Source organism: Geotrypetes seraphini, chromosome 8, assembly GCF_902459505.1.
Source record: "Geotrypetes seraphini chromosome 8, aGeoSer1.1, whole genome shotgun sequence".
Taxonomy (NCBI): Eukaryota; Metazoa; Chordata; class Amphibia; order Gymnophiona; family Dermophiidae; genus Geotrypetes; species Geotrypetes seraphini.
The window spans coordinates 60547356-60571023 of NC_047091.1; the positions used below are offsets into that span (position 1 = coordinate 60547356).

The 23668-nt window shown below is 48.1% G+C and overlaps 1 protein-coding gene across 6 annotated transcripts in view; it reads left to right on the plus strand.

Moving 5' to 3' along the window:
• ZNF541 (zinc finger protein 541) overlaps positions 1 to 23668 on the plus strand; it is a 220630-nt gene that overhangs the window by 113560 nt on the left and 83402 nt on the right. For all 6 annotated transcript variants that reach the window (XR_004540499.1, XM_033957312.1, XM_033957315.1 and 3 more), the window contains one exon: positions 23183 to 23516. Coding sequence is in view for 5 of the 6 variants with exons in the window: in XM_033957312.1 (XP_033813203.1) it covers positions 23183 to 23516 (334 nt within the window). In the remaining variant the exon portion in view is untranslated. The remainder of the gene's footprint in view (positions 1 to 23182; positions 23517 to 23668) is intronic.

A 23668-nucleotide genomic window follows, 5' to 3' on the forward strand; every position in this document is an offset into this window, starting at 1 on the left:
CTAGGATTTTTTAAAAAAGGGATGGTTAACAAGACTAAGAATGTTATAATGCCCCTGTATCGCTCCATGGTGTGATCTCATCCGGAGTATTGCATTCAATTCTGGTCTCCTTATCTCAAGAAAGATATAGTGGCACTAGAAAAGGTTCAAAGAAGAGCAACCAAGATGGTAAAGGGGATGGAATTCCTCTTGTATGAGGAAAGACTAAAACAGTTAGGGCTCTTCAGCTTGGAAAAGAGACGGCTGAGGGAAGATATGATTGAAGTCTATAAAATCCTGAGTGGAGTAGAATGGGTACAAGTGGATCGATTTTTCACTCCGTCAAAAATTACAAAGACTAGGGGACACTCAATGAAATTACAGGGAAATACTTTTAAAACCAATTGGAGGAAATTTTTTTTTCATAAAGAAAATAGTTAAGCTCTAGAACGCTTTGCCAGAGGATGTGGTAAGAGCGGATAGCATAGCTGGTTTTAAGAAAGGTTTGGACAAGTTCCTGGAGGAAAAGTCCATAGTCTATTATTGAGAAAGACATGGGGGAAGCCACTGCTTTTCCTGTATCAGTAGCATTAAATATTGCTATATCTTGGGTTTTGGCCAGGCACTGGTGATCTAGATTGTCCACCGTGGGAACAGGCTACTATGCTTGATGGACCATTGGTCTGATCCAGTGAGGCTATTCTTATGTTCTTAAATTCAAGCAAAGCATTAAAATGCACCGTATAACTTGTTAAAATTTAAAATAAAACAATACTCATGTTAAATATACTACTACTATTTATTTCTATAGCTCTACCAGATAAATACAGCACTGTACATTAAACACGCACGAGACGGTCCCTGCTCGAAAGAGCTTACAATCTAAATTATGGCAGACACACAGGACACAGGGTGCTCTTGAAAGGATATACAAAGGGATGAAGAGATAGAGAGGGTAGGGGCTACAGAAGGAATGAGAAACAGATAATGAGAGAAAACAATCATTCTTGTACAATCCCACTTTATTTCGGGATCAGTGGATTATTTCCCTCAGGGTCTGTAGGAAGCCTCAAAACTTCAGAGGCTTTCTCACCTCCTCCCCCTCATACCTCATCACAGAACATGCTCCATAGCGTAGCAGTTTTCTTTCCTACAAGCCAGACTGTAGGAGTTTAGTGATGGCCAGAAAGAAGCCTCCCCTTGGGGCAATGGCTCATTCAACCAGAGGGTTTTCATCTTCTTGGGCAAAGTCATTGGCTGTTTCTCTGGACAAGATTTGCAGGGCCACTACCTGGCCCTCCTTGCATACTTTCACCAAGTTTTACAGGATCAATGTGGTGGCCAAGCAGGATACTGCTTTTGGTGCCTCGGTTTTGGCAGTGGGCTCATCAGTCCCACCCTGAATTTTCAGAACTGCTCTGTTATGTCCCACAGGTCCTGGAATAAAGTGGGATTGTACAAGAACAAAGGATTAGGTTCTTACCTTTTCTAATCTTCTTTCTTGTAAATCCACACTTCTTTGTCAACCTCTCCAGACTGGTACAGGCTTTACTGCTTATCATGACCAGCAGGTGGAGACTGAGACCAAACTTTTGGTTATAATACCACTTTTTAGTCATGAAAAATTACAGTACGCTGTAGTCAAATGCAATAAAACTTTTATTCAGCAAAAAACACACAATTTAACACGGTTCAGTTTTAGAACCAGCACTGTTCCGTCTAATACAATACACTGTAAACCTTTTTTAAACCAACATTCTACTGAAATATGTTTTCTGCACGCAGATTGCACGATTCAGGCTGTGTGTCTGACTACTGATGCTGTAAAACTCTCCATAGTCGTGACATCCATTTATTTCCAGATAACAACACAGCGTGTGTAGGGACTTCAGCGCGTCCGAGAAGGAAACAATCTCTGCAGGTGCTTCATTAATCGTGATGATCGCAGCAGTATCTCCGTCCTCATCAGACTCTAGGTTGTCTTCAGTATCCTTTATGACTGTACAGATATTGGGAATTAGTGCTGTCAGATGATGTGGGCATATCATTGTCAACAACGACATACAGTTCAAACTAATCTAATCTAATCCTTAGGTTTGTATACCGCATCATCTCCACGTTCGTAGAGCTCGACGCGGTTTACAGTAGGAGAAATAGGAAGGAACTACAACAGAGGGTTAGAGGTAGAAGTGTGAAGAAAATTTAGAGGACTTGGGATGCCAAGATATAAGAGTTTCCTTGATTCCTAAATTGGAGGAATCCCTTCATTTGTCATCCCTTACATTTTTTGAGAAAAGACAGGTTTTCAGATGTTTGCGGAAAACTTGGAGAGAGCTCAAGTTCCAAAGAGGGGAGGTAAGGTTGTTCCAGAGCTCAGTGATTTTGAAGTGGAGGAAGGTCCCTAGCTTTCCTGTGTGGGAAATGCCTTTTAGCAAGGGGAAGGATAGTTTTAATTTGTGGGAGGATCTGGTGGTATTAGAGTTTGAGGAATTCCAAGAAAGAGGGATAAAGGAAAGGAGGATACCATATAGGATTTTGAAAGTTAAACAGGCGCATTTATAGTGGACCCTGGCGATTATCGGAAGCCAGTGGAGCTTGGCCAGGAGCGGGGAGAAATGGTCAAATTTACTTTTAGCGAAGATGAGCTTGGCCGCGGCATTCTGAATCCGTTGGAGTCTGTGGAGGTTTTTCTTAGTTAGGCTTAAGTAGTTAGAGTTGTAATAGTCCAATCTGGAGAGGATGATGGATTGGACAAGGAGGGTAAAATGTTTTTGATGGAAGCAGGATCTAACTTTCCTCAGCATGTGAAGGCTGGAAAAGCATTTTTTTTACCAAGGATTGGAGGTGGTCATTGAAGGACAATGTGGAATCAATGATGATGCCCAAGACCTTGCTCGAGAACTCAAGCTGCAGAGAGGAGCCAGAGGGTAGTGGGTTGGAGGTGGGTAGGTGATCTAGTTTTGGACCAAGCCAAAGAAGTCTTGTTTTGGACTCATTCAATTTCATTTGCACAGTGTGGGCCCAGGATTGTAGGTTCATTATACAAGAGGATATGTTCTTAGACAGGTCGGTGAGGTTCGAATCGGTCTCGAGGAGGATGAGGATGTCGTCTGCATAAGTGTAAATTGTTTCAAGGGGGGATAGGTGGAGTTTTAGGGAGGACATATAGATGTTGAAAAGGATAGGGGATAGTGGAGAGCCTTGCGGGACTCCACAATTCGATTTCCAGGGGGAGGATGAGGAGCCATTCATGTTAACAATGTAAGAACGAGAGCGGAGGAATTTAGAGAACCAAACTCTTATGGTGAGAGTCCAACTGGGAGTTCAGTGGACGAAGCGTCAGCTTCATTTGTCTCATTAGATGCGTGAATGAAGCTCGCCTGCGGATAGCAATTTGAAATCGTTGATGATGAGGCTCGACTCCACGCCTCCTGTACCATGTGAAGAGAGTCGAGCACTGTCATTTTTCTCACAAGCTCAGCAGCTCATGGGCTGGATTCCATGCTTGCATCAATCACTGCCATCACATATCTTAAGACGAGTGACCTGTAATGACGTTTGAAGTTGGCAGTTGATTATCCCTTGTTCCATCAGTTGGATTAAAGATGTCGTGTCTCCTACGCCTTCTCATCAGATTGTCAAGCTTCTGCAACAATTCAATCCACAGTGTCGCCGTCATCCATGCGTTTTTGTTGCTTTCATATTCAACAGGCCCGTCTCATTGGCATTGAAAACGTCGCATGGTTCATATCCACCAATGACTGATGGCAACACTTCCATGACCCATCTTTCTGCACCAAACTCATTCGCGTCTTGTTTTTTGCCATGCTGCTTCTTAAATTTTCTGCCGTTATGAACTTTCCACCTCTAGCCATCCGTTTGTTGCTTTGTATGCTCAGTTCTTCAGATAGCTGTGCTGTTTTCCCCATCAGCAGAGACCCGCTGATTGGCAGTTGACGACTTCTAGCTTCTGAAAATCATCGCAGCAATTCCTATTCAACATCTCCAGCCTTCCCAATTCTTTTCCGTTTCCTGGTAGGATTGCTGTTGTTTTGCCAGTCTTTCAATATGGCTTGCCTTTTTTTTGTGAATCCGAGAAATCTGGCTAGGATGAATGCTGTAATGTTTTGCAACAGAGACCTGACTCTCCCGTTGGTCTAGTCTCTTTAAGGCATCGACACGTTCAGCCAAAGACAATGATTTTTGACCAGCGTGTTGGACATATTCAGCCAAAGACAATGATTTTTCTCCATGTGACACCATAGTGCAGTTCTGAAAGTTCGGACAACATGATTGCTTTTAATCGGAATGAATGTAACGTCAATGAATAGAGGTGGGACCTATAACATCAGTGCGCATAAGCGGATTGTGTGCTTATCAAAATTGCAACTATCCAGAGTTTACATCCATTGATTTTAATGCAAAAAACCCCCCCAAAAAACAGGACCATGGTGGTAGGCTGCGGATAACCGAAGCATGCGCTTAACCAATGTGCACTTAGGTGGAGTCGACTGTACTGGTAAGCTGGCTTTATGTTTTTTGTCCAGCTATTATTGGAGTGATATAGAAAGGTGATAGAATTCAGATTGGAGAGGTAGGGGGGGTCTCTAGGTCAGTGCATTTTGTTTCTACTGGTAGCACTGTTCTTATCATTCAGATCACTGATGTTTGATATCCTGATTTGTTGCTGTTTTGCTTGTATAATTGTGAGCAGAATGTACTTAATTGTCAGGGAGTTCCCGTAACTCTCTCTCTCTCTCTCTTGTTCTTATCCTCTACAGATGTTCTTGGCTGATTTGTTACTGACTGCTAAACTGTGGAGCATGCTCAGTGTGGAGCATGAAAGTGATGAGGGGGAGGGGGGAGAAAGCCTCTGAAGTTTTGAGGCTTCCTATGGACCCTGGCGGGAGGAGGGAAATGACCCACTGGTCCCAGAGTAAAGTGTGGATTTACAAGAAAGAAGATTAGCAAAGGTAAGAACCTAATCTTTAGCGTCCCTCCAGACTGGCACAGATGGATGGGTTTATGCTCCTCTATAAGCAGGTGGAGACTGAGAACACACACTGAATTTTATCAGCAGTACAAGGGGGCTGAGCAGTCCCTCTTAGAATCAGTCTGTTCTCAGTCTCCAGCAGCTGGAGATGGGAAGCCTGTGCAGTCCTGTTAGGTCTTTAGGTTGTGGCTGTTGGAAGGGATAGGAGGTGTCCTTTTTCTGGCCCTGTTTTTGTCCAGACAGGTCTTCTCATTCTGATGCAATCCGCTTTTGAGGGCAGTGAAGTTGCTGTGTCCTCCGGTGTATCCTTCGATTCCGGCCTGGGATCTTAGTCTAGTCCTGTCGGTGCTGGTTCATCCTCCTTTTGAGCCTCTGAGTTCCTTCACGTTGAAAGATTATCTTGAATGCAGTATTTCTTGTGGCCATTAGTTCAGCGAGATGTGTGTCGGAGTTACAGGCCTTCTCTTGTTGAGCTTCCTCCTTGGAGTTTTCTAAGGAGTGTGTTGTTCCATGTGAATCAGACATTTTCCCTTCTGATCTTGGGTGATCAGATGAGGGGGGTCATTTTGAATGGAGGCAGTTGCAGAAGTTGGATGTCCACAGATTTCTCCATGCCTATCAGAAAAGAACTTAAGAGTTTCGGAAATTGGATCGTTTTTTTTGTCCTTTTAGCAGGCAGTCATAAGGGAGAAGGTGCTTCTAAAGCTTACATTGCATGGTAAATTAAGGGAACTATCGCTTCAGTGTATCTTCTTCAGTCAGTTTCTGATTTTCTTAAAGCTCATTCTACGAGAGGTCAGGCGTCACATGTACTGCTCATAAAATTCAGTATGTTCCCTGTCTCCATCTGCTGGTAAAAGAAAGCAAATTAGCAGGTAGGACCTAATTTCTCCTTTCAAACTATGTAAAACTAATAAACCATCTACAGAGCCAGAGTTCAGTTTCATATTATGTTCCTCGATTTTCTTCCTGAAACTGAAAAGAACAATCTGATGATGTTCTGGTGATAGGAGTTCCAAGCAGGGAGAAGGCAATGTGTCGATTTTGGCCACACATAGGACCTCTGTTGTCAATAGATAATAAGAGATGAGCAGGATTCCTTATTTGAGATCAGTAGAAACGAGTATGCATCCGCTTCAATCACAGAAGCCATTTCCTGGCTCTTGAGTAAGCCTCAAAAAAATAATCTGCCTCCGTGTCTTCTCATTTTAGATGTTTTGTTGGTGGTTTGGCAGTTGACTGTACCTTGACTAAATCTTGATTTGCTTTCACCCTTCTTTTTAACAATTTGTAAGTAATAAAGCTGAGATAAACTTCAGTTTTTGATGACTGGAGCCCAAGAGAGAGTACATGATTGAGATTATGACCACCCTATCCAGACCTCATTTTGAAATGCTTCTTTCATATCAGATGCATTATCAGTTACATAGATGAGACTAGCTTGGTGGAGATTATACGCTATATATACTGAGCTCAAATAAGGACCACACACCATTTTAGTAGCCTTCCTCCGGACTGACTCCTTCCTTTTTATGAAGGTGCAGCCTCCACAATTGTATACAATATTCTAAATGAGGTCTCACAAAAGTCTTATACAGGGGCATCAATACCTCCTTTTTCCTAATGACCATACCTCTCCCTATGCACCCTAGCATCCTTCTAGCTTTCATCATCATCTTTTCAACCAGTTTGGCCACCTTAAGATCATCACATACAATCACACCCAAAATCCCACTCTTCTGTTGTGCACATAAGTTCTTCACCTCCTAAACTGTGCCATTCCTTCAGGTTTTTGCAGCCTTGAATTTCTTAGCATTAAATTTTAGATGCCAAATTTCATACCATTCATCAAGCTTCGCCAGGTCTTTCTTCATATTATTAACACCATCCTGGGTGTCTGCTCTATTGCAGATTTTGGTATCATCCACAAAGAGGCACACCACTGGTAACATCCCTTTCCTCAGAATAATATCTATTGATCATTACCCTCTGTCACTCAACCAGTTATTGACCCAGCCCATCACTTTGTGACCCATCCCAAGGGCATTCAGTTTATTTATTAGACGTCTATGTGGAACACTGTCAAAGGCTTTGCTAAAATCTAAATACACCACATCTAGCGCACTCCCTTTATCCAATTCTCTGGTCACCCAGTCAAAGAAATTGATCAGATTTGTCTGACAAGACCTAGTGAATCTGTGTTGCTTCCAGTCCTGTAATCCACAGGATTCCAGAAACTTCACCATTCTCTGTTTTAAAAGCATTTCTATTAATTTACTTACCACAGAAGTCAGACTTACTGGCCTGTAATTCCCTACGTCTTCCTTACTTCCACTTTTGTGAAGAGGGACCACATCTGCCCTTCTCCAGTCCTCCGGTATCACTCCCGACTCTAGTGACTCATTGAAAAGGTCAGTCAGTGGAGCCAACAGAACTTCCCTAAGTTCCTTCAGCATTCTCGGATGTACACCATCTGGCCCCATCACTTTGTCTACCTTTATTTTAACTAGCTCCTCATGAACACTACACTCTGAAAATCGATCAGGATCTACCACTCCTCCATCCCTATTTGAATATGTCTTCTGTGGTCCCACTCCCAGATCTTCAGCCGTGAACACAGAACAGAAATATTTGTTAAGCAATTCAGCCTTTTCTTTATCAGCTTCTACACTTTTGAGTCTCAAAATGCTACTTTTGTACTTTTTCCTATCAATGATATATCTAAAAAATGTCTTGTTTTACTGTATCAACTATTTTTTTCTTCCATTTGAATCTTTGCTTTCCTGACTATTCGACCAGTCTCTCTTAACTTTTCCAGATATTTTTGCCTGTCTTCCTCTTTCTGCAATCTTTGTAGTTTATGAAAGCAAACCTTTTATTCCTTATCTTCTCAGCTACTACTATTGAGAACCAAAGCGGCCCTCTTTTCCTCATACTTTTACTTACTTGCGTCACAAAAAGGTTTGTCGCTCTTACAATTACTCCTTTCAGTTTTGCATTTTCACTCTTTCTAGACGTTCCTATCCAGACAACAATTCCTTGACGTAATCCCCCATCCGAACAAAGTTAGTTTTGTAAAAGTCTAGAACCTTTGCTTTTGAATGAGTAATATTAAACCGGACCATAAAGTGATCACTGGATGCCAGATGATCACCCATTCTAACATGAGGAACACTTTCCCCATTTGTAAGCACTAAGTCCAGAATGATCCCATCCCGCATGAGTTCCATTACCAAATGCTGGAACAGTGTAGTGAAGATACGGGGATTGTGAAGATCTGCAACGTGACATAATCAAGCTCAAGAAATGGGCATAGACATGGCAAATGAGGTTCAACGTGGATAAATGTAAAGTGATACATACCAGTAACAAAAATCTCATGCACGAATACAGGATGTCCGGGGCGGTACTTGGAGAGACCTCCCAGGAAAGAGACTTGGGAGTTCTGATCGACAAGTAGATGAAGCGTCCACACAATGCGCGGCGGTGGCGAAAAGGGCGAACAGAATGCTAGGAAAGATAAAGAAGGAGGTCACGAACAGATCGGAGAAGGTTATCATGACACTGTACCGGGCCATGGTACGCCCTCACCTGGAGTACTGCGTCCAGCACTGGTTGCCATACATGAAAAAGGACATGGTACTACTTGAAAGGGTCCAGAGAAGAGTGACTAAAATGGTTAAGGAGATGGAGGAGTTGCTGTACAGTGAGAAATTGGGAGAAACTGGGCCTCTTCTCCCTTGAAAAGAGGAGACTGAGAGGGGACATGATCAAAACATTCAAGGTACTGAAGGGAATAGACTTAGCAGATAAAGACAGATTGTTCACCCTCTCCAAGGTAGGGAGAACGAGAGGGCACTCTCTAAAGTTGAAAGGGACTAGATTCCGTACAAATGTAAGGAAGTTCTTCTTCACCCAGAGAGTGGTAGAAAATTGGAACGCTCTTCTGGAGTCTGTTATAGGGGAAAACACCCTCAAGGGATTCAAGACAAAGTTGGACAAGTTCCTGCTAAACTGGTGACACTGGACTCATTTGGAGCACTGGTCTTGACCTGGGGGCTGCCGCGTGAGTGGACTGCTGGGCACGATGGACCACTGGTCTGACCCAGCAGCAGCAATTCTTATGTTCTTAGAGAATCCAGGATCTCCCTGTCTGCTGTCTGCAAAGAATGCTTATTACAGGTAAGCAAGTTGCTTTTTCTGTAGCACTCCCCAGACCGGTAGAGGTTAATCTTACAAGTGGGTATATATCTCATCATGACCAGCAGGTGGAGACTGAAACAAAACTGTGGAATAATACATAAGAGATACCTTCCTCTATTCCTATCAGTCTTCTTTCAGTCTCCAGCAGGTGTACCCATCTCTTGGTAGGGCTGTTGGAATTTGTTTAGGGTTTCTAGTCCCCGTTTTGGGCCGGATTGAGCTTGGGTGGGCCCTGTTTGGGGGTCTGTCCGACCTCGGGGGTGTCAAACCCAGCAGGTCTCATACTGGGTCCATCCTCCCATTTCCTTCACCTCCCCACATTTTTAGAGGAGCCTTTGCAGTAAGCCTTGCCCCCTAATTCAAGAAGGCATATTGCTTTGAGAGCCTGTGGAGTCTGTTCTGAAAAAAAAAATAAATCCTGAGGTAGTGCCGGTCTGAAGGGTTGCTTTCCCTTTAACTATGCTGTAAATTACTGTATTTTTTGACTAACCGGCACTTTTATTCTAGCTAGGTCGCGTATGGAGCAATTGAGCACTTCTCAGGGGAAGAGGTGCACAATTTGGTCCAGACGTGAGGCACTCAAGGCCCGCCTGAAATCAGCTTTTTGGGCCGGTGCAGTCGTGGAGCTCCGTTGGCAGTGGCTGCAGGCGTCCAGAGCTCCCCGGCCTTAGTGCCTCGCGAGTCGGCAGGGAGCAATGGGGAAGCCCAGTCTTCCCCTACTGCCCCCCGGAGGGATTCCCTCTCAGCTGATTTTTGTTAACAGCTGATGCTGGCTTGCCTGCTTTAGCGGCTGGGTCAGTTCAGGCTTTCCAGCTGCTATAGGCGCTGAAAGGGTTATTATCCCAGGACAAGCAGGCATGATATTCTCACACATGGGTGACGTCATCTACGGAGCCCCAGCGCGGACAGCTTTTTAAGCAAACTTGCTAGAAGTTTCAAGTTTGCACACTGCACCACGCATGTGCTAGCCTTCTCGCCACTAGAGGGCGCATCCCCACCTCGTGGTCCTCAGTTCATTTTCATCCGCGGAGCCAGAAGCCCTGTGGATAAATTTGTGCTACTATTGCCTTCTGTCGCCGCGGCTGTGTTCGGATTTTCGACGCGGTCGCTGCGCTACGTTTATCTTCTTTCTTTGTTTTCTTTATTTCTCAAAAAAAAAAAAAAATTGTTTTTTCCTTTTCGCTCCGGGGGCTCCCGGTAGCCGTGGCCGAGGAACCTCGCTTGTTCCCGGCCTTGTTTTGGGCCCATGTCCCGGCCCGTAACGGGTTTTAAGAAGTGTGGTAGGTGTGATAGGCTTTTGTCCATCACTGACCCTCACAGGTGCTGTATACGGTGTTTGGGGGCCCCATCACCCGACAGCATCGTGCCCTAAGTGTGCCACCTTCCAGAAACGGGCCCTTACTCGTCGCAAGGCCCGCATGGCTGATCTCTTTGCCATCGATACCCCGACGGGGAAGGCCTCGAGCTCGGCCTCGGCTTCGGCCTCGACCTCGGCCTCGACATCGGACCCCTCGGCTCCCGCGAAGCCGGTTGCCTCGCAGAAGCAAGCCCCGGGTAAGTCTCCACTTCCTTCCTCAGTTTCATCTAACAGGAAGCCATCCTCGGGCTCTTCGTCGGCGGGACCGTCGACCTCGACCCAGCCCAAGGTGTCGAAGGGGTTAGCCCCGAGGGAATACTCGAAACCGAGGTCGCCCTCTGCGGAGCGCCCCCAGGTGTTGCCTCCGGGTCTCACTATCCCGGCGTTCCAGGAGTTGCTTCGCGCTTTAATCTCCTCGGAGCTTTCCGGGGCCATTGAGACCTTGCAGCAGGCTTCGGCCTCGCCTTCGGTCTCGGGGGCCCCGCAGTTGGCGACCTCGGCCTCGGGCACCGGCCTTTCAGCGGCCGAAGCCCCCTCGGCCTCGACCTCGACGCTTCCCTCGGATCCGACCCCGGTGAGACAGCCCGAGGTCAGTGTGCGGTCCCGAGACAAGCAGCGCCGGGTACGCCGGATCTCCTCGTCCTCGTCCCCGAGGTCTTCGCGGGGTTCCTCGCCCTCGAGCAAGCCTCGGGCGAAGCACCGCCTTAAAAAGGCTAAGCGGGCTCGAGCCTCGCCTCTGAGGAGTCGTCGCTCGACCCCGCCCGAGACCGGAGCTTTGCGTGTCGAGGAACTCCGCCTCGACAACCCAGATCTTTTACGGTCCCCGATCCGGGAGAGTTCCCGTGCCTCCTCACCGAGGCGGAAGGGACGGGCCTCCATTCCCCGTACCCCGGGGGGTTCCCCACGGGGGTCTCTTCGGCGGACTGTGTCCCCGACTCCTTCGAGGTCACGGGATCGTGCCTCTTGGGGTTCGGGGTCCGGGGGACAGTTCGGGTATTCTCGCCAGGCCTCTCCCTTCGGCTCCGTTGAGAAGTCTCGGTCACCCTCCCCGCCTGCACGGACATCTTCTTTTTCTAAGTTTGTCCATGACATGGCGAAGGCTTTGGGGGTGGACATGTCGGCAGGGTCACACTATACCAAAGAATTTTTGGAGGAACAGGATTCGCCTGCCCCGCAGCGGGAATCCCCCCGCCTCCCGCTTAACAAGGTCCTCCTTCAAACCTTGCTGCGGAACCTTGAGACCCCTCTTACAGTGGCGGTAGTGCCCACCAAGATGGAATCCAAATACCGGACTCTTCCCCCTAAGGGGTTTGACAAGGGGCAACTCTCCCATCAGTCGCTCTTGGTGGAGTCGGCTCTTAAGCGCTCGCAGCCTTCTAGAGTCTCGGCTGCTGTCCCCCCGGGGAGAGAGGGTCGGACCCTAGATAAATTCGGCCGCCGTCTGTACGCGAATTCCCAGATGGCCACAAGGGTCCTCAACTATGCTTTCGCCTACTCTTCCTACCTCAGGTCCATGGTCAAGGATCTGCCGGATTTTCAGGGGGTGATCCCGGAGTCACACAGGGATAAATTTGCCACTTTTGCGTCGAACCTGTCCCAGCTCAGATTCTATCTGTTTCATGCGGTATATGACGCCTTTGAGCTTGCCTCGAGGGTCTCGGCTTGTGCGGTAGCCATGCGCCGGCTGGCGTGGCTACGGACCCTCGAGATGGACCCCAACCTGCAGGAGCGATTGGCCAATCTACCCTGCGTCGGGTCGGAGTTATTCGATGACTCCCTGGATGCGGCTACCAAGAGGCTTTCTGAGCAAGAGCGCTCTCTGGCGTCTCTGGTTCGTCCAAAGCCTAAGCCGCCGGCTCAGAGGCCTTTTAAACAGCCGCCTAGGCGGTATCCTCAAAAATCAACACCGGCCTTTTCGAGGCCTCCACCCCGTCGCCCTAACCAACAGGGTAGAGGGGGGCCCGCCAAGCCCGCTACGCAGGGGGCGTCCAAGCCGGCGCCGTCTTTTTGACGGGATGAGCGGCCGGCCCCCGCCGCGAGGTCGCCCAACCCCCTCCCCATCGGGGGTCGGCTCATGGCTTTTGCCAGGGCTTGGTCTGGGATTACGTCAGACGCATGGGTGCTCCGGACCGTCTCAGAGGGCTATTCGTTAAACTTCTCCAGGCAGCCTACAGACATGCCCCCCGGGGCGTGCCCGTCCAATCGAAGCCAGTTGACCCTTCTCCGAGAGGAAGCCAGGGCCTTGTTGAGCCTTCGGGCGGTCGAAAGGGTGCCTCTCGATCAGCGAGGCCGGGGATTTTATTCCCGTTACTTTTTGGTCCCGAAGAAGACCGGGGACTTGCGCCCCATTTTGGACCTCCGGAAGCTCAACAAGTTCCTGGTCAGGGAGAAGTTCCGTATGTTATCGCTTCCGATTCTATATCCTCTGTTGGACGAGGGGGACTGGATGTGCTCCCTCGATTTGAAGGAAGCGTACACCCATGTTCCGGTGCATCCCGACTTTCGGAAGTTTTTAAGATTTCAGGTCGGGGACTTGCACCTGCAATACCGTGTACTACCCTTCGGTCTGGCTTCGTCCCCTCGGGTATTCACGAAATGCATGGTGGTGGTCGCGGCTGCTCTGCGTTCCCGGGGGTTGCAGGTCTTTCCCTATCTGGACGATTGGCTGATCAAGGCCCCGACAAGGGAAGGAGTTATTTCAGCGACCCAACAGACTATCACGCTTCTTCAGGGTCTCGGGTTCGAGGTGAACTTTCCCAAGTCTCACTTGCAGCCGACTCAATCCCTCCAGTTTATAGGGGCCGTGCTGGACACGGTTCTCCTCCGTGCCTTCCTTCCTTCTCCGCGACTGGAGGCCCTGCTTCGCCTGGGCCGGCAGGTTTCGCAACTGCAGGTAGTGTCGGCTCAACGCATGATGGTGCTTTTGGGGCACATGGCGTCGACGGTCCAAGTGACCCCATTTGCTCGATTGCACCTGAGGATTCCTCAGTGGACCTTGACCTCGCAATGGCGTCAGGACCGCGACCCGCTATCTCGACGTTTGACTGTGACTCCGTCTTTCAGACGCTCGCTCCGTTGGTGGACCAACTCTACCAATCTGTCCGGAGGTTTGCTCTTTCGCGTTCCTCCGCATTGCAAGGTCCTGACCACGGACTCTTCGGAGTATGCGTGGGGAGCTCATCTGGACGGTTTACGAACGCAAGGCCTATGGTCGGCCGCGGATCGTCGGTGTCACATCAACGTGTTGGAGCTTCGTGCCATTTATCTGGCCGCTCGGGCCTTCGGTCACCTCCTGCACGATCGAGTGGTTCTCGTTCGGACAGACAACCAGGTGGCAATGTATTACGTCAACAAGCAAGGGGGGACGGGCTCTTGGCCTCTGTGCCAGGAAGCCCTGCGGCTTTGGACATGGGCCGTCTCAGAACGTTTTCTTGCGGGCGGTTTACATTCAGGGGGAGCTGAATTGTCTAGCAGACAAACTCAGTCGTCTCCTCCAGCCGCACGAGTGGTCGCTGAACTCCCGAGTCCTACGCGAAGTCTTCGACCGCTGGGGGACTCCTCAGGTGGATCTGTTTGCTTCGCCCGAGACTTGCAAACTACCCCTCTACTGTTCTCGGATGTACTCCCGGGACCGTCTCGAGGCCGATGCTTTTCTTCTAGACTGGGAGGGGAGGTTCCTTTATGCGTTCCCTCCTTTTCCGCTGATTTTGAGAACGTTGGTTCATCTAAAATCGACCAAAGCCGCTATGATTCTCATTGCGCCTCGTTGGCCAAGACAACACTGGTTCTCCCTGCTTCTTCAACTCAGTGTCAGGGAGCCTCTGCTTCTGCCTGTCTTTCCCTCTCTGCTGTCTCAGAGTCGGGGTTCGCTGTTGCATCCCAATCTTCAGTCGTTACATCTGACCGCTTGGTTCCTTTCCCCTTGACTTCGATTCCAGTTTCTCACTCAGTGCGGGAAATCTTAGAGGCCTCTCGCAAAGTCTCGACTAGGCTTTGCTATTCCCAGAAGTGGACCAGATTTTCTTCCTGGTGCTCCACCAACCACCTTGACCCGGGTTCTGTTCCAGTGTCTTCGGTGCTGGAATATCTGTTACATCTGTCGAATTCTGGTCTGAAGACGACTTCCATTCGAGTGCATCTTAGTGCCATTGCTGCATTCCATCAACATCTCGAGGGTCGTTCCCTCTCTCTGCATCCTCTGGTTTCTCGTTTCATGAGGGGTCTTGTGAATGTTCATCCTCCTCTCAAGCCTCCTCCTGTCGTATGGGATCTTAATGTGGTCTTGGCTCAACTGATGAAACCACCTTTTGAGCCGATCGATAAAGCTCTCCTTAAGTTTCTTACTTGGAAAGTAGTCTTTTTGATTGCGCTCACGTCCGCTCGTCGGATTAGCGAGCTACAGGCTTTGGTTGCGGACCCTCCTTTCACTGTGTTTCATCATGACAAGGTGGTTCTTCGCACCCATCCCAAATTTTTGCCTAAGGTTGTGTCTGATTTCCACCTCAATCAGTCCATTGTTCTTCCGGTATTTTTTCCGAAGCCCCATTCTCATCCTGGTGAAACGGCGCTTCACACGCTTGACTGTAAGAGGGCGTTGGCTTTTTATCTCCAACGTACTAAGTCTCATCGGAAGGTTCCTCAATTGTTTTTGTCCTTTGATCCTAATCGGGTAGGACATCCGGTTTCCAAGCGTACCTTATCCAACTGGTTAGCTGCTTGTATCTCTTTTTGCTACGCTCAGGCTGGTCTCCCGCTCTCGGGTCGAGTTACGGGGCACAAGGTCCGGGCGATGGCAGCTTCGGTTGCTTTCCTCCGTTCTACTCCTATGGAGGACATATGTAAAGCTGCCACCTGGTCTTCGGTTCATACGTTCACCTCCCATTACTGTCTGGACTCCTTGTCCAGGAGTGACGGCCGGTTTGGCCAGTCGGTGTTACGTAACCTGTTTTCCTAAATTGCCATCCTCCCACCTACCCTCTTTCTGGTTGGCTTGGAGGTCACCCATGTGTGAGAATATCATGCCTGCTTGTCCTGGGATAAAGCACAGTTACTTACCGTAACAGGTGTTATCCAGGGACAGCAGGCATATATTCTCACAACCCGCCCACCTCCCCGGGGATGGCTTTTCTTTGCTGGATATGGAACTGAGGACCACGAGGTGGGGATGCGCCCTCTAGTGGCGAGAAGGCTAGCACATGCGTGGTGCAGTGTGCAAACTTGAAACTTCTAGCAAGTTTGCTTAAAAAGCTGTCCGCGCTGGGGCTCCGTAGATGACGTCACCCATGTGTGAGAATATATGCCTGCTGTCCCTGGATAGCACCTGTTACGGTAAGTAACTGTGCTTTTTTGGCAGGAACTTCACCATTTTAACAGACAGGCCCCTCCATTTTGTCTGCAACCTCAGGTGATCTTCCCCCTGTATTGGAAAAATAGGGTCAGGTTTCAGCTGGGTCCCCTGGGGGTTTTTCACCTAATTTAATCTTTTCTTTATGCAGAGCCTATTTTCAGGTGGTTGGGGGTTCCCACGTGCACCCGGGGGGTTTCGGGGGAGTTCCCTCTGCACCCCCTTTAGCTTTGCCTCCCTCTTCTCCTTTGGTGTCCCCTCTTCCTCCTCCCTCGTCCAAGCGCCCACCGGTTGTGGATTGGTGGTCCGAGGAGCGTGTTGGCCTGGATGAAGACCTGGACCCTTTTTAGAAATTCCAGGATCCTCCCGAAGGGATGACCGTTGGCAGCGGGGCATTGGGTTTCCCGCCTTTCGATAATGAGGCATCTGTGGTGCGCCTTTTTCAGAGCTACCAGACCTGATTCTGCAGGTCTTATCGGTGCTGCGTTTTGAAGGAGCACCACCAGACCCCACGTTTGGGAGACCCTCTTCTTAGGGGGATCCATACTGTTTCCCACTCTTTTCCTAAGCATCAAGATTTTCGGGATATTGTACTGGTGCAGTGGAATATGCTGGAGGTGTCGTTTCGGTTAGCGCATGCCATGACTCATTTGTATCCCATCCCAAGGATTTAGGTCCCAATTCCTGCCCCATACTTTCTCTGTCTCTGTCATTTGGAAGTCAGGTACCTGGGGACATATCTTAAAGACCAGAAATCATCTTCCAAAACATGTCCGTTTTAATATCAGCTTCACATTCTTTTTATATCTTTTACATGAATCAGTGTTGTCAACATGTGTCAGCATGTGACGTAAACACAAACCATATATGGACACAGGTCACATGAACCTTTAAAGACATCAGCATTTTTTCTATCTGGAGACTGAAGTCCACAGAGGGTCAGAAAAAGCCTTAACCAGCAGAGCTTCTAATCTAAATCTGTCTGTAAATACGGCTTAACAAAACAATTGAATTCACTTCACAACATCTCTGTTTAAATATACATGTCCTTGTAGTATTTTCAAAGAAAGAAAGACAAACAGGGTCTGGCTTTTACAGCTTGAAAACAAGGCCTAAGGACTTGATAAGTGTCCCTTCACCGGAGGGGGATAGGGCTACTTTAAAATCGCCAGTTGTGGATGCGGTGGTCTCAGCGATTTCTAAGTGGCATACTGTACCTGTTGAGGACGGTTCTGCCTTATGGGACTCTGAGGAGCGTAAGTTGAGAGACCATTCTTAAGCAGAATTTTGATATCTCTGCCTTGGGGGTCCAGGCGGCTATTTGTGGGGGGCTGGTGGCTCGCGCTGTGTTTCAGTGGGCCGAACGTGTCCTGGATCGTGAGTCTGATGACTGGTCCTTAGTGGATCAGGAGGTGGCGAAGATTGAGATGGCTGCCTCGTTCTTCTCGGATGCTATCTATGACTTGGTGCAGACGTCGGCTATAGCTATGGCTTTGGAATGACCGCGCAACGTACCTTGTGGCTTCACGCTTGGTCAGCGGATGCTGCGTCCACAACTAAACTTACCAAATTTCCCTTTCGGGGGTCTTTTTTGTTTTGGAGAGGACTTAGATAAGTTGGTTCAGACTTTTGACGGACTCTAAGGTGCCTCCTGTGCCTGAGGACCGTGCCCGTCTGGCGTCTTGGGGTGGCACTGCCTGTGGGCGCCTGTGGGAGTTCCACAAGTATTGCCTTGGGCATGGGGCTGCTACTTTCCAGGCTTCGGGGTTTTCCCGAGGTCGGTTTTATCAGCGCATGCAGTCCTTTCGGGGGGCTCAACAGGGGGCTGGGAATCCCTCCACTGGTTTCCCTGATGCCCGTCCTGTACAATGACTCATTGCCAGCGCCCCCTTTGGTTCTGGTGGGTGCCCCGCTGCATGACTTTTTTCCCAAGTGGGCCGAGATTATGTCCGATCAATGGGTCCTGGAGATGGTGCGGAACAGTTATGCTCTGGAATTTGTCCACTCTCTGCCAGATCATTTTCTAGCCTCTCCATGTCAGGCGGCAAGGAAGATGCAGGCCTTTCGCCAGACCCTTCAGCGCTTGCTAGATCTCAAAGCAGTTGTTCCAGTGCCCCCTCAGGAGTGCGGCATCGGCAGGTACTCCATTTACTTTGTGGTGCCCAAGAAGAAGGGGACCTTTCGGCCCATCCTAGATTTAAAAGGGGTCAACAGGGCTCTCAGAATTCCCTCTTTTTGCATGGACACACTGGTCTGTCCTTCTGGCGGTTCAGCCAGGGGAAGTTCCTGACTTCTCGATCTGATGGAGGCCTACTTGCATGTTCCCATTCGGGCCTCCCATCGGCACTTCCTTCCCTTTGCGATCTTGGGTCAGCACTATCAGTTCTGTGCGCTTCCCTTTGGTCTGGCCATGGCTCCCCAGATGTTCACCAAGGTTATGGTGGTCGTCACGGCAGCCTTGCGGTCAGAGGGCATTCTGGTGCCTTCCTACCAGGACAACTGGTTGATTCAGGTGAAGTTGTTGCAGGAGAGCACCTGGGTTATGGCTCAGATGGTGGAGTTTCTCCAGTCGCTGGGCTGGGTGGTCAACCTTTCCAAGAGTTGGTTGGTCCCCTCTCAGCATCTGGAGTACCTTGGGGTTCTGGGGAAGGTCTTCCTTCCAGAGGCTAGGGTAAGCAAATTGCAATCTCAGATTCGCCTCGTTATGGCGTCCTGGTGTCCTCGGGCATAGGATTTCCTCCAAGTCTTGGGGTCAATGGCGGCTTCCCTAGATGTAGTGAGGTGGGTGCGGGCCCACATGCGTCCTCTTCAGTTTGCTCTGTTCCGGAGGTGGTCCCAAGAGGCACAGCTTGGATCTCCCTGTTCCTCTGCGAGGCTTTGCGTGCTGCAGTCTTCGTTGGTGGCTCCAGATCTCTCCTCTTGTTCAGGGGACGAGTCTGGATCAACCACAGTGGACGGTGCTTCTCACGGATGCCAATCTCCTCGGTTGGGGGGCTCGGTGTCTAGGCCACTCTGATCAGGGCACCTGGTCCACAGAGGAGGCGTCCTGGTCGATCAATATGTTGGAGACAAGAGCTGTCCATCTGGTGCTGTTAGCCTTCCACTCCTTCTTGTCGGACAAGTCATAACATAACATAACATAACTTTATTCTTCTATACTGCCACAATCAGACGATTTCTGGGTGGTTTACACTGAAGAGAGCTGGACAATCAGCAAAGTACAAAATACAAATAGCAAGTCAGTCAGAGTGTCAGTTGTCAGGGAGGCACCAAGAGCACTTGGGTAGCGCCGGAGGCGGCTCTGCTCATTGTCTGAGCAGAGTCCCACCTTCAGGACATCTCAGCCTCTCCCATAGCCGGAGTGGTGAATGTTCAGGTGGACTTCCTCAGTCATCATGTGCTAAATCCTGGAGAGTGCTGTCTAAGCCCCATGACCTTTTAGTTGATAGTGCAGTCTTGGGGTCAGCCCCTCATGGACCTGATGGCCAAAAGTGTCAATGCCAAAACGCCCCGCTTCTTCAGTCGTTACAGAGATGGTCAGGCCGAGGGCCTGGTTGCTCTGGTTCAACCATGGCCAACGGAGGGGATGTTTTATGTGTTCCTCCATGGCCATTAGTGGGCAGAGTTCTCCGCACCATTCGCCTTCTGAGTCTCGTGGTTCTGGTGGCTCTGAATTGGCCTCAACGCCCATGGTACGTGGATCTGGTCAGGCATCTGGTGGCGGATCCTCTTCCTCTGCCTCTCTTGGACGACCTTCTGATTCAGGGTCCCATTCCAATGTTCGATCCGGGTCCCTTCTGTCTTATGGCTTGGCTCTTGAAAGGGGTCGCCTAGGTAAGAAGGGGTATTCAGATAAAGTGATCTCAACTCTCTTGGGGTCCCGGAGACTTTGCATCTCACGGGCTTATGTGATGGTTTGGCATCTATTTTTTTTTTTTTATAAATCTTTATTCATTTTTCATATTACAACAAATACATATATATAAAACATTTGTCAATGAATACATCATTTGAAATTCTATCATTTATGATACTAATAGATAAAAATTTTTTATCCCATCCCTCCCACCCTTTCAATCTTACATTCAATCAAATATATCACATAAATAATCTTTCATAGTAATATAATCTTTTAATAAATTCAAATTCCCCCTTCCCATCCCTTCTACCTTAAATTGTATCTATAATGTAAAATGGTACCTACTCATTGCAATATTTTGGCGTCTATTTGAGGAGTGGCGTGGAGTGCATGGAGTGGTTTCTTTTCGCACTTCCCTGCCTAACACCTTAGAGTTCTTACAGGATGGCCTGGATAGGGGACTGGCTTGGTCTTCTCTCCGGGTTCAGCTTGGGGCCTTGTCAGCCTTTCGTGGGTTGTTGAAAGGTCAGCGTTTGACGTCCATTCCTGATGTGATTCGCTCCTTGCGGGCGGCCAAATTTCTCAAGCCTCCCGTACGACCCTCTGTTCCACTTTGGGATCTGAATCTGGTTCTATCAGTGCTAGTGCGCCCTCCGTTTGAACCGTTGGGCGACTGCTCTTTGAAGGACTTACTCTTAAAGTGGTGTTCTTGGTGGCCATTACTTCAGCTAGACGGGTTTCTGAGCTGTAGGCTTTCTCTTGTAGGGCTCCTTTCTTGGAGTTTTCTAGGGAGCGGGTTATCTTGAGGCCTGTTCCTTCCTTTATGCCAAAGGTAGTTTCTCCTTTTTATATCAATTAGGCTGTGGTCCTACCGGTGTTGGGTAGTCAGGAGGGATCTTCTGAGCAGAAGCAGTTGCGCAAGTTTGATGTCGGTTTTTACCAAAGAGGATATACACAACATACCGGAACCCGACAGGCTATATGCTGGAGGTGAAGACGGGAAGTGTAGAAGAAGTATGCAGGCAGATTGATAGGCTTAAGAGCGGCAAATCCCTGGGACCGGATGGCATCCATCCAAGGGTCATTAAGGAATTGAAAGGGACTATAGCTGAACTGCTTCAACTAATAGCCAATCTATCGATCAAATCGGGAAATATTCCAGAAGACTGGAAGGTAGCGAATGTTACGCCAATCTTCAAAAAAAGGTTCGAGGGGAGAGTCGGGAAACTACAGACCGGTGAGTCTGACCTTCAAAGAGGCGCTGATAAAAGACCGCATCATTGATCACCTTGACGGACACGATCTGATGAGGACCAGTCAGCACGACTTCAGCAAACGAAAGTCTTGCTTGACGAACTTGTTGCACTTCGAAGGAGTAAACAGGCAGATAGACAAGGGTGACTCGGTTGACATTATATATCTGGATTTTCAGAAAGCGTTCAACAAGGTTCCGCATGAACGACTACTTCGGAAAATTGAGAGCCATGGAATAGAGGGTGAAATACTCACGTGGATTATTTTTTTTTGTTTATAATTTCTTTATTCATTTTTTCATATTACAACAAGTGTATCAAACAAATTTATATGATCTTATAAATACACACTTGATTTACCTTCATGAACACTTTAAGTACAACATATCATATTTATATTCATATTTTATAATGTTTTAAATAATATGTAATTCGTTTAATATGTATGACCAATATAAATAAAATAACACACCCCCCTCCCAATCCCTCCCTACCTATTTCAGAAAATCTAACCTAATCCTCACGTGGATTAAAAACTGGCTAGCAGATAGGAAACAGAGAGTGGGGGTAAATGGACAATACTCGGACTTAAAGAACGTCACCAGTGGGGTGCTGCAGGGCTCGGCGCTTGGACCTGTGCTCTTCAACATATTCATAAACGATCTGGAAATGGGTACGACGAGTGAGGTGATTAAATTTGCAGATGATACAAAGTTATTCAGAGTAGTGAAGATGCAGGGGGATTATGAAGATCTGCAACACGACATAACCACGCTCGAGAAATGGGCAGCGACATGGCTTGGCCTATTCTCCCTTGAAAAGAAAAGATTGAGAGGGGACATGAGCAAAACATTCAAGATAATGAAGGGAATAGACTTAGTACGTAAAGACAGGTTGTTCACCCTCTCCAAGGTGGAGAGAACGAGAAGGCACTCTCTAAAGTTAAAAGGGGATAGATTCTATACAAACGTAAGGAAGTTATTCTTCACCCAGAGAGTGGTAGAGAACTGGAATGCTCTTCCGGAGTCTGTTATAAGGGAAAACATCCTCCAGGGATTCAAGACAAGGTAGGACAAGTTCCTGCTGAACCAGAACGAATACAGGTAGGACTAGTCTCGGTTAGGGCACTGGTCTTTGACCTGGGGGCCGCCGCGTGAACGGACTGCTGGGCGCGATGGACAACTGGTCTGACCCAGCAGCAGCTGTTCTTATGTTCTTCGCTGTTATGTGCAGATGACCCAGGAGATCCGGAATTCAGATCATCTCAATGTCCTTCTAGCAGGTCCTCGTCATGGGGATGGAGCTTGTAAAGCTACTATTGTGTGCTGGTTCAAGGAGACTATTACTTTCACATATCTTCTGAAGAAGAATCCTGTTCCAGAATTTTTCAAAGCTCAATCCACTAGGAGTCAGGCAGCTTCTGGGGCTGAGTCTTCGCTTGTACCTCCGCTGGACATTTGTAAGGCTGAGGTTCTGGTGTTGGCCCTTCGGGGGTCCCACCCATGATGGGGACTGCTTTGGTACATCCCACTTGTAAGATTAACCTCTACCGGTCTGGAGAGTGCTAAAGAAGGAGAAATTAGGTTCTTACCTGCTAATTTATTTTAGCTTCTGCAGACCGGTAGAGGTCCCCACCCTGTCTATTGTTGTGTTGTTGTGGCTCTTGCGCAGGCAGTTTTTGTTTTTTGCTGCGGGTTCTAGTATTTTTCTAGGGCTGGGGAGAATTGAAGAACTATGGCTGTGGCTTAGCTGGCGAGCTGTGGGGACATTTTCTTTCTGGTATCTCTCCTCTGCATTTTCCAACAGCATTTGGGTATGTTAGTTATTACTCCTGTTCAGAGTATTGTTTATTTCTGTTTCCAGTTCTTAGTTCTGCTTGGCTATTCAGCAGATTGATAGGAATAGTACTATTCCACAGTTTTGTTTCAGTCTCCACCTGCTGGTCATGATGAGATTTGTAAGATTAACCTCTACCGGTCTGGAGAAGCTAAAAGAAAGAAATTAGCAGGTAAGAACCTAATTTCTCCTTCCCATAGATAAAATTAAAATGTAAGAAGTCCTTTAGTACAGAGGTCCATATGTGTCAGAGCAACACACAGATGTCTTTAAGAATATTGTTTCTTTGAATAAAACATAAGTCAGAGCATTTGTAACTATAGTGGAAAATCCTAGAAGCTTTCTATTGTTTTCACAGGTCAGTGAGAAGAAATGCCGAGCAGAAAAGATCCTAAAAGAGAGTCCACCTCACAAAAAGAAGAAAAAGCGTCCTCGCCCCAAAGCACTTTTTATTCCTCCTCCAACACCTATCTTTAGCGAGGGTCAGCCCCAAGGGAGCTTCTATCAAAGCCACCTCCGATCTCCAGCAATTCACCTTGCAGACCACCTCTTGGATGGCCTTTTCCAGTGCTTGCCATACACTCCACCACCAATACTCAGCCCGATACGTGAGGGCTCAGGCCTTTATTTCAATACCCTCTATCCGTTTGCTGCCAGAGCTGCTCCCAGCCGGCTTCACAGCAGTGTTTCAGGTAGGATATAATGAAAGGTCAAAGATTTACTACTACACAGTTGCTTCCCTCTATGGACTAGGCTAGAAAATTAACCAGGGAAATGGAAACCACTCCTAGGAATACCTCATAGATGCTTTCTGTATCTTGCTTATATCTGTGGTGGAACTTCA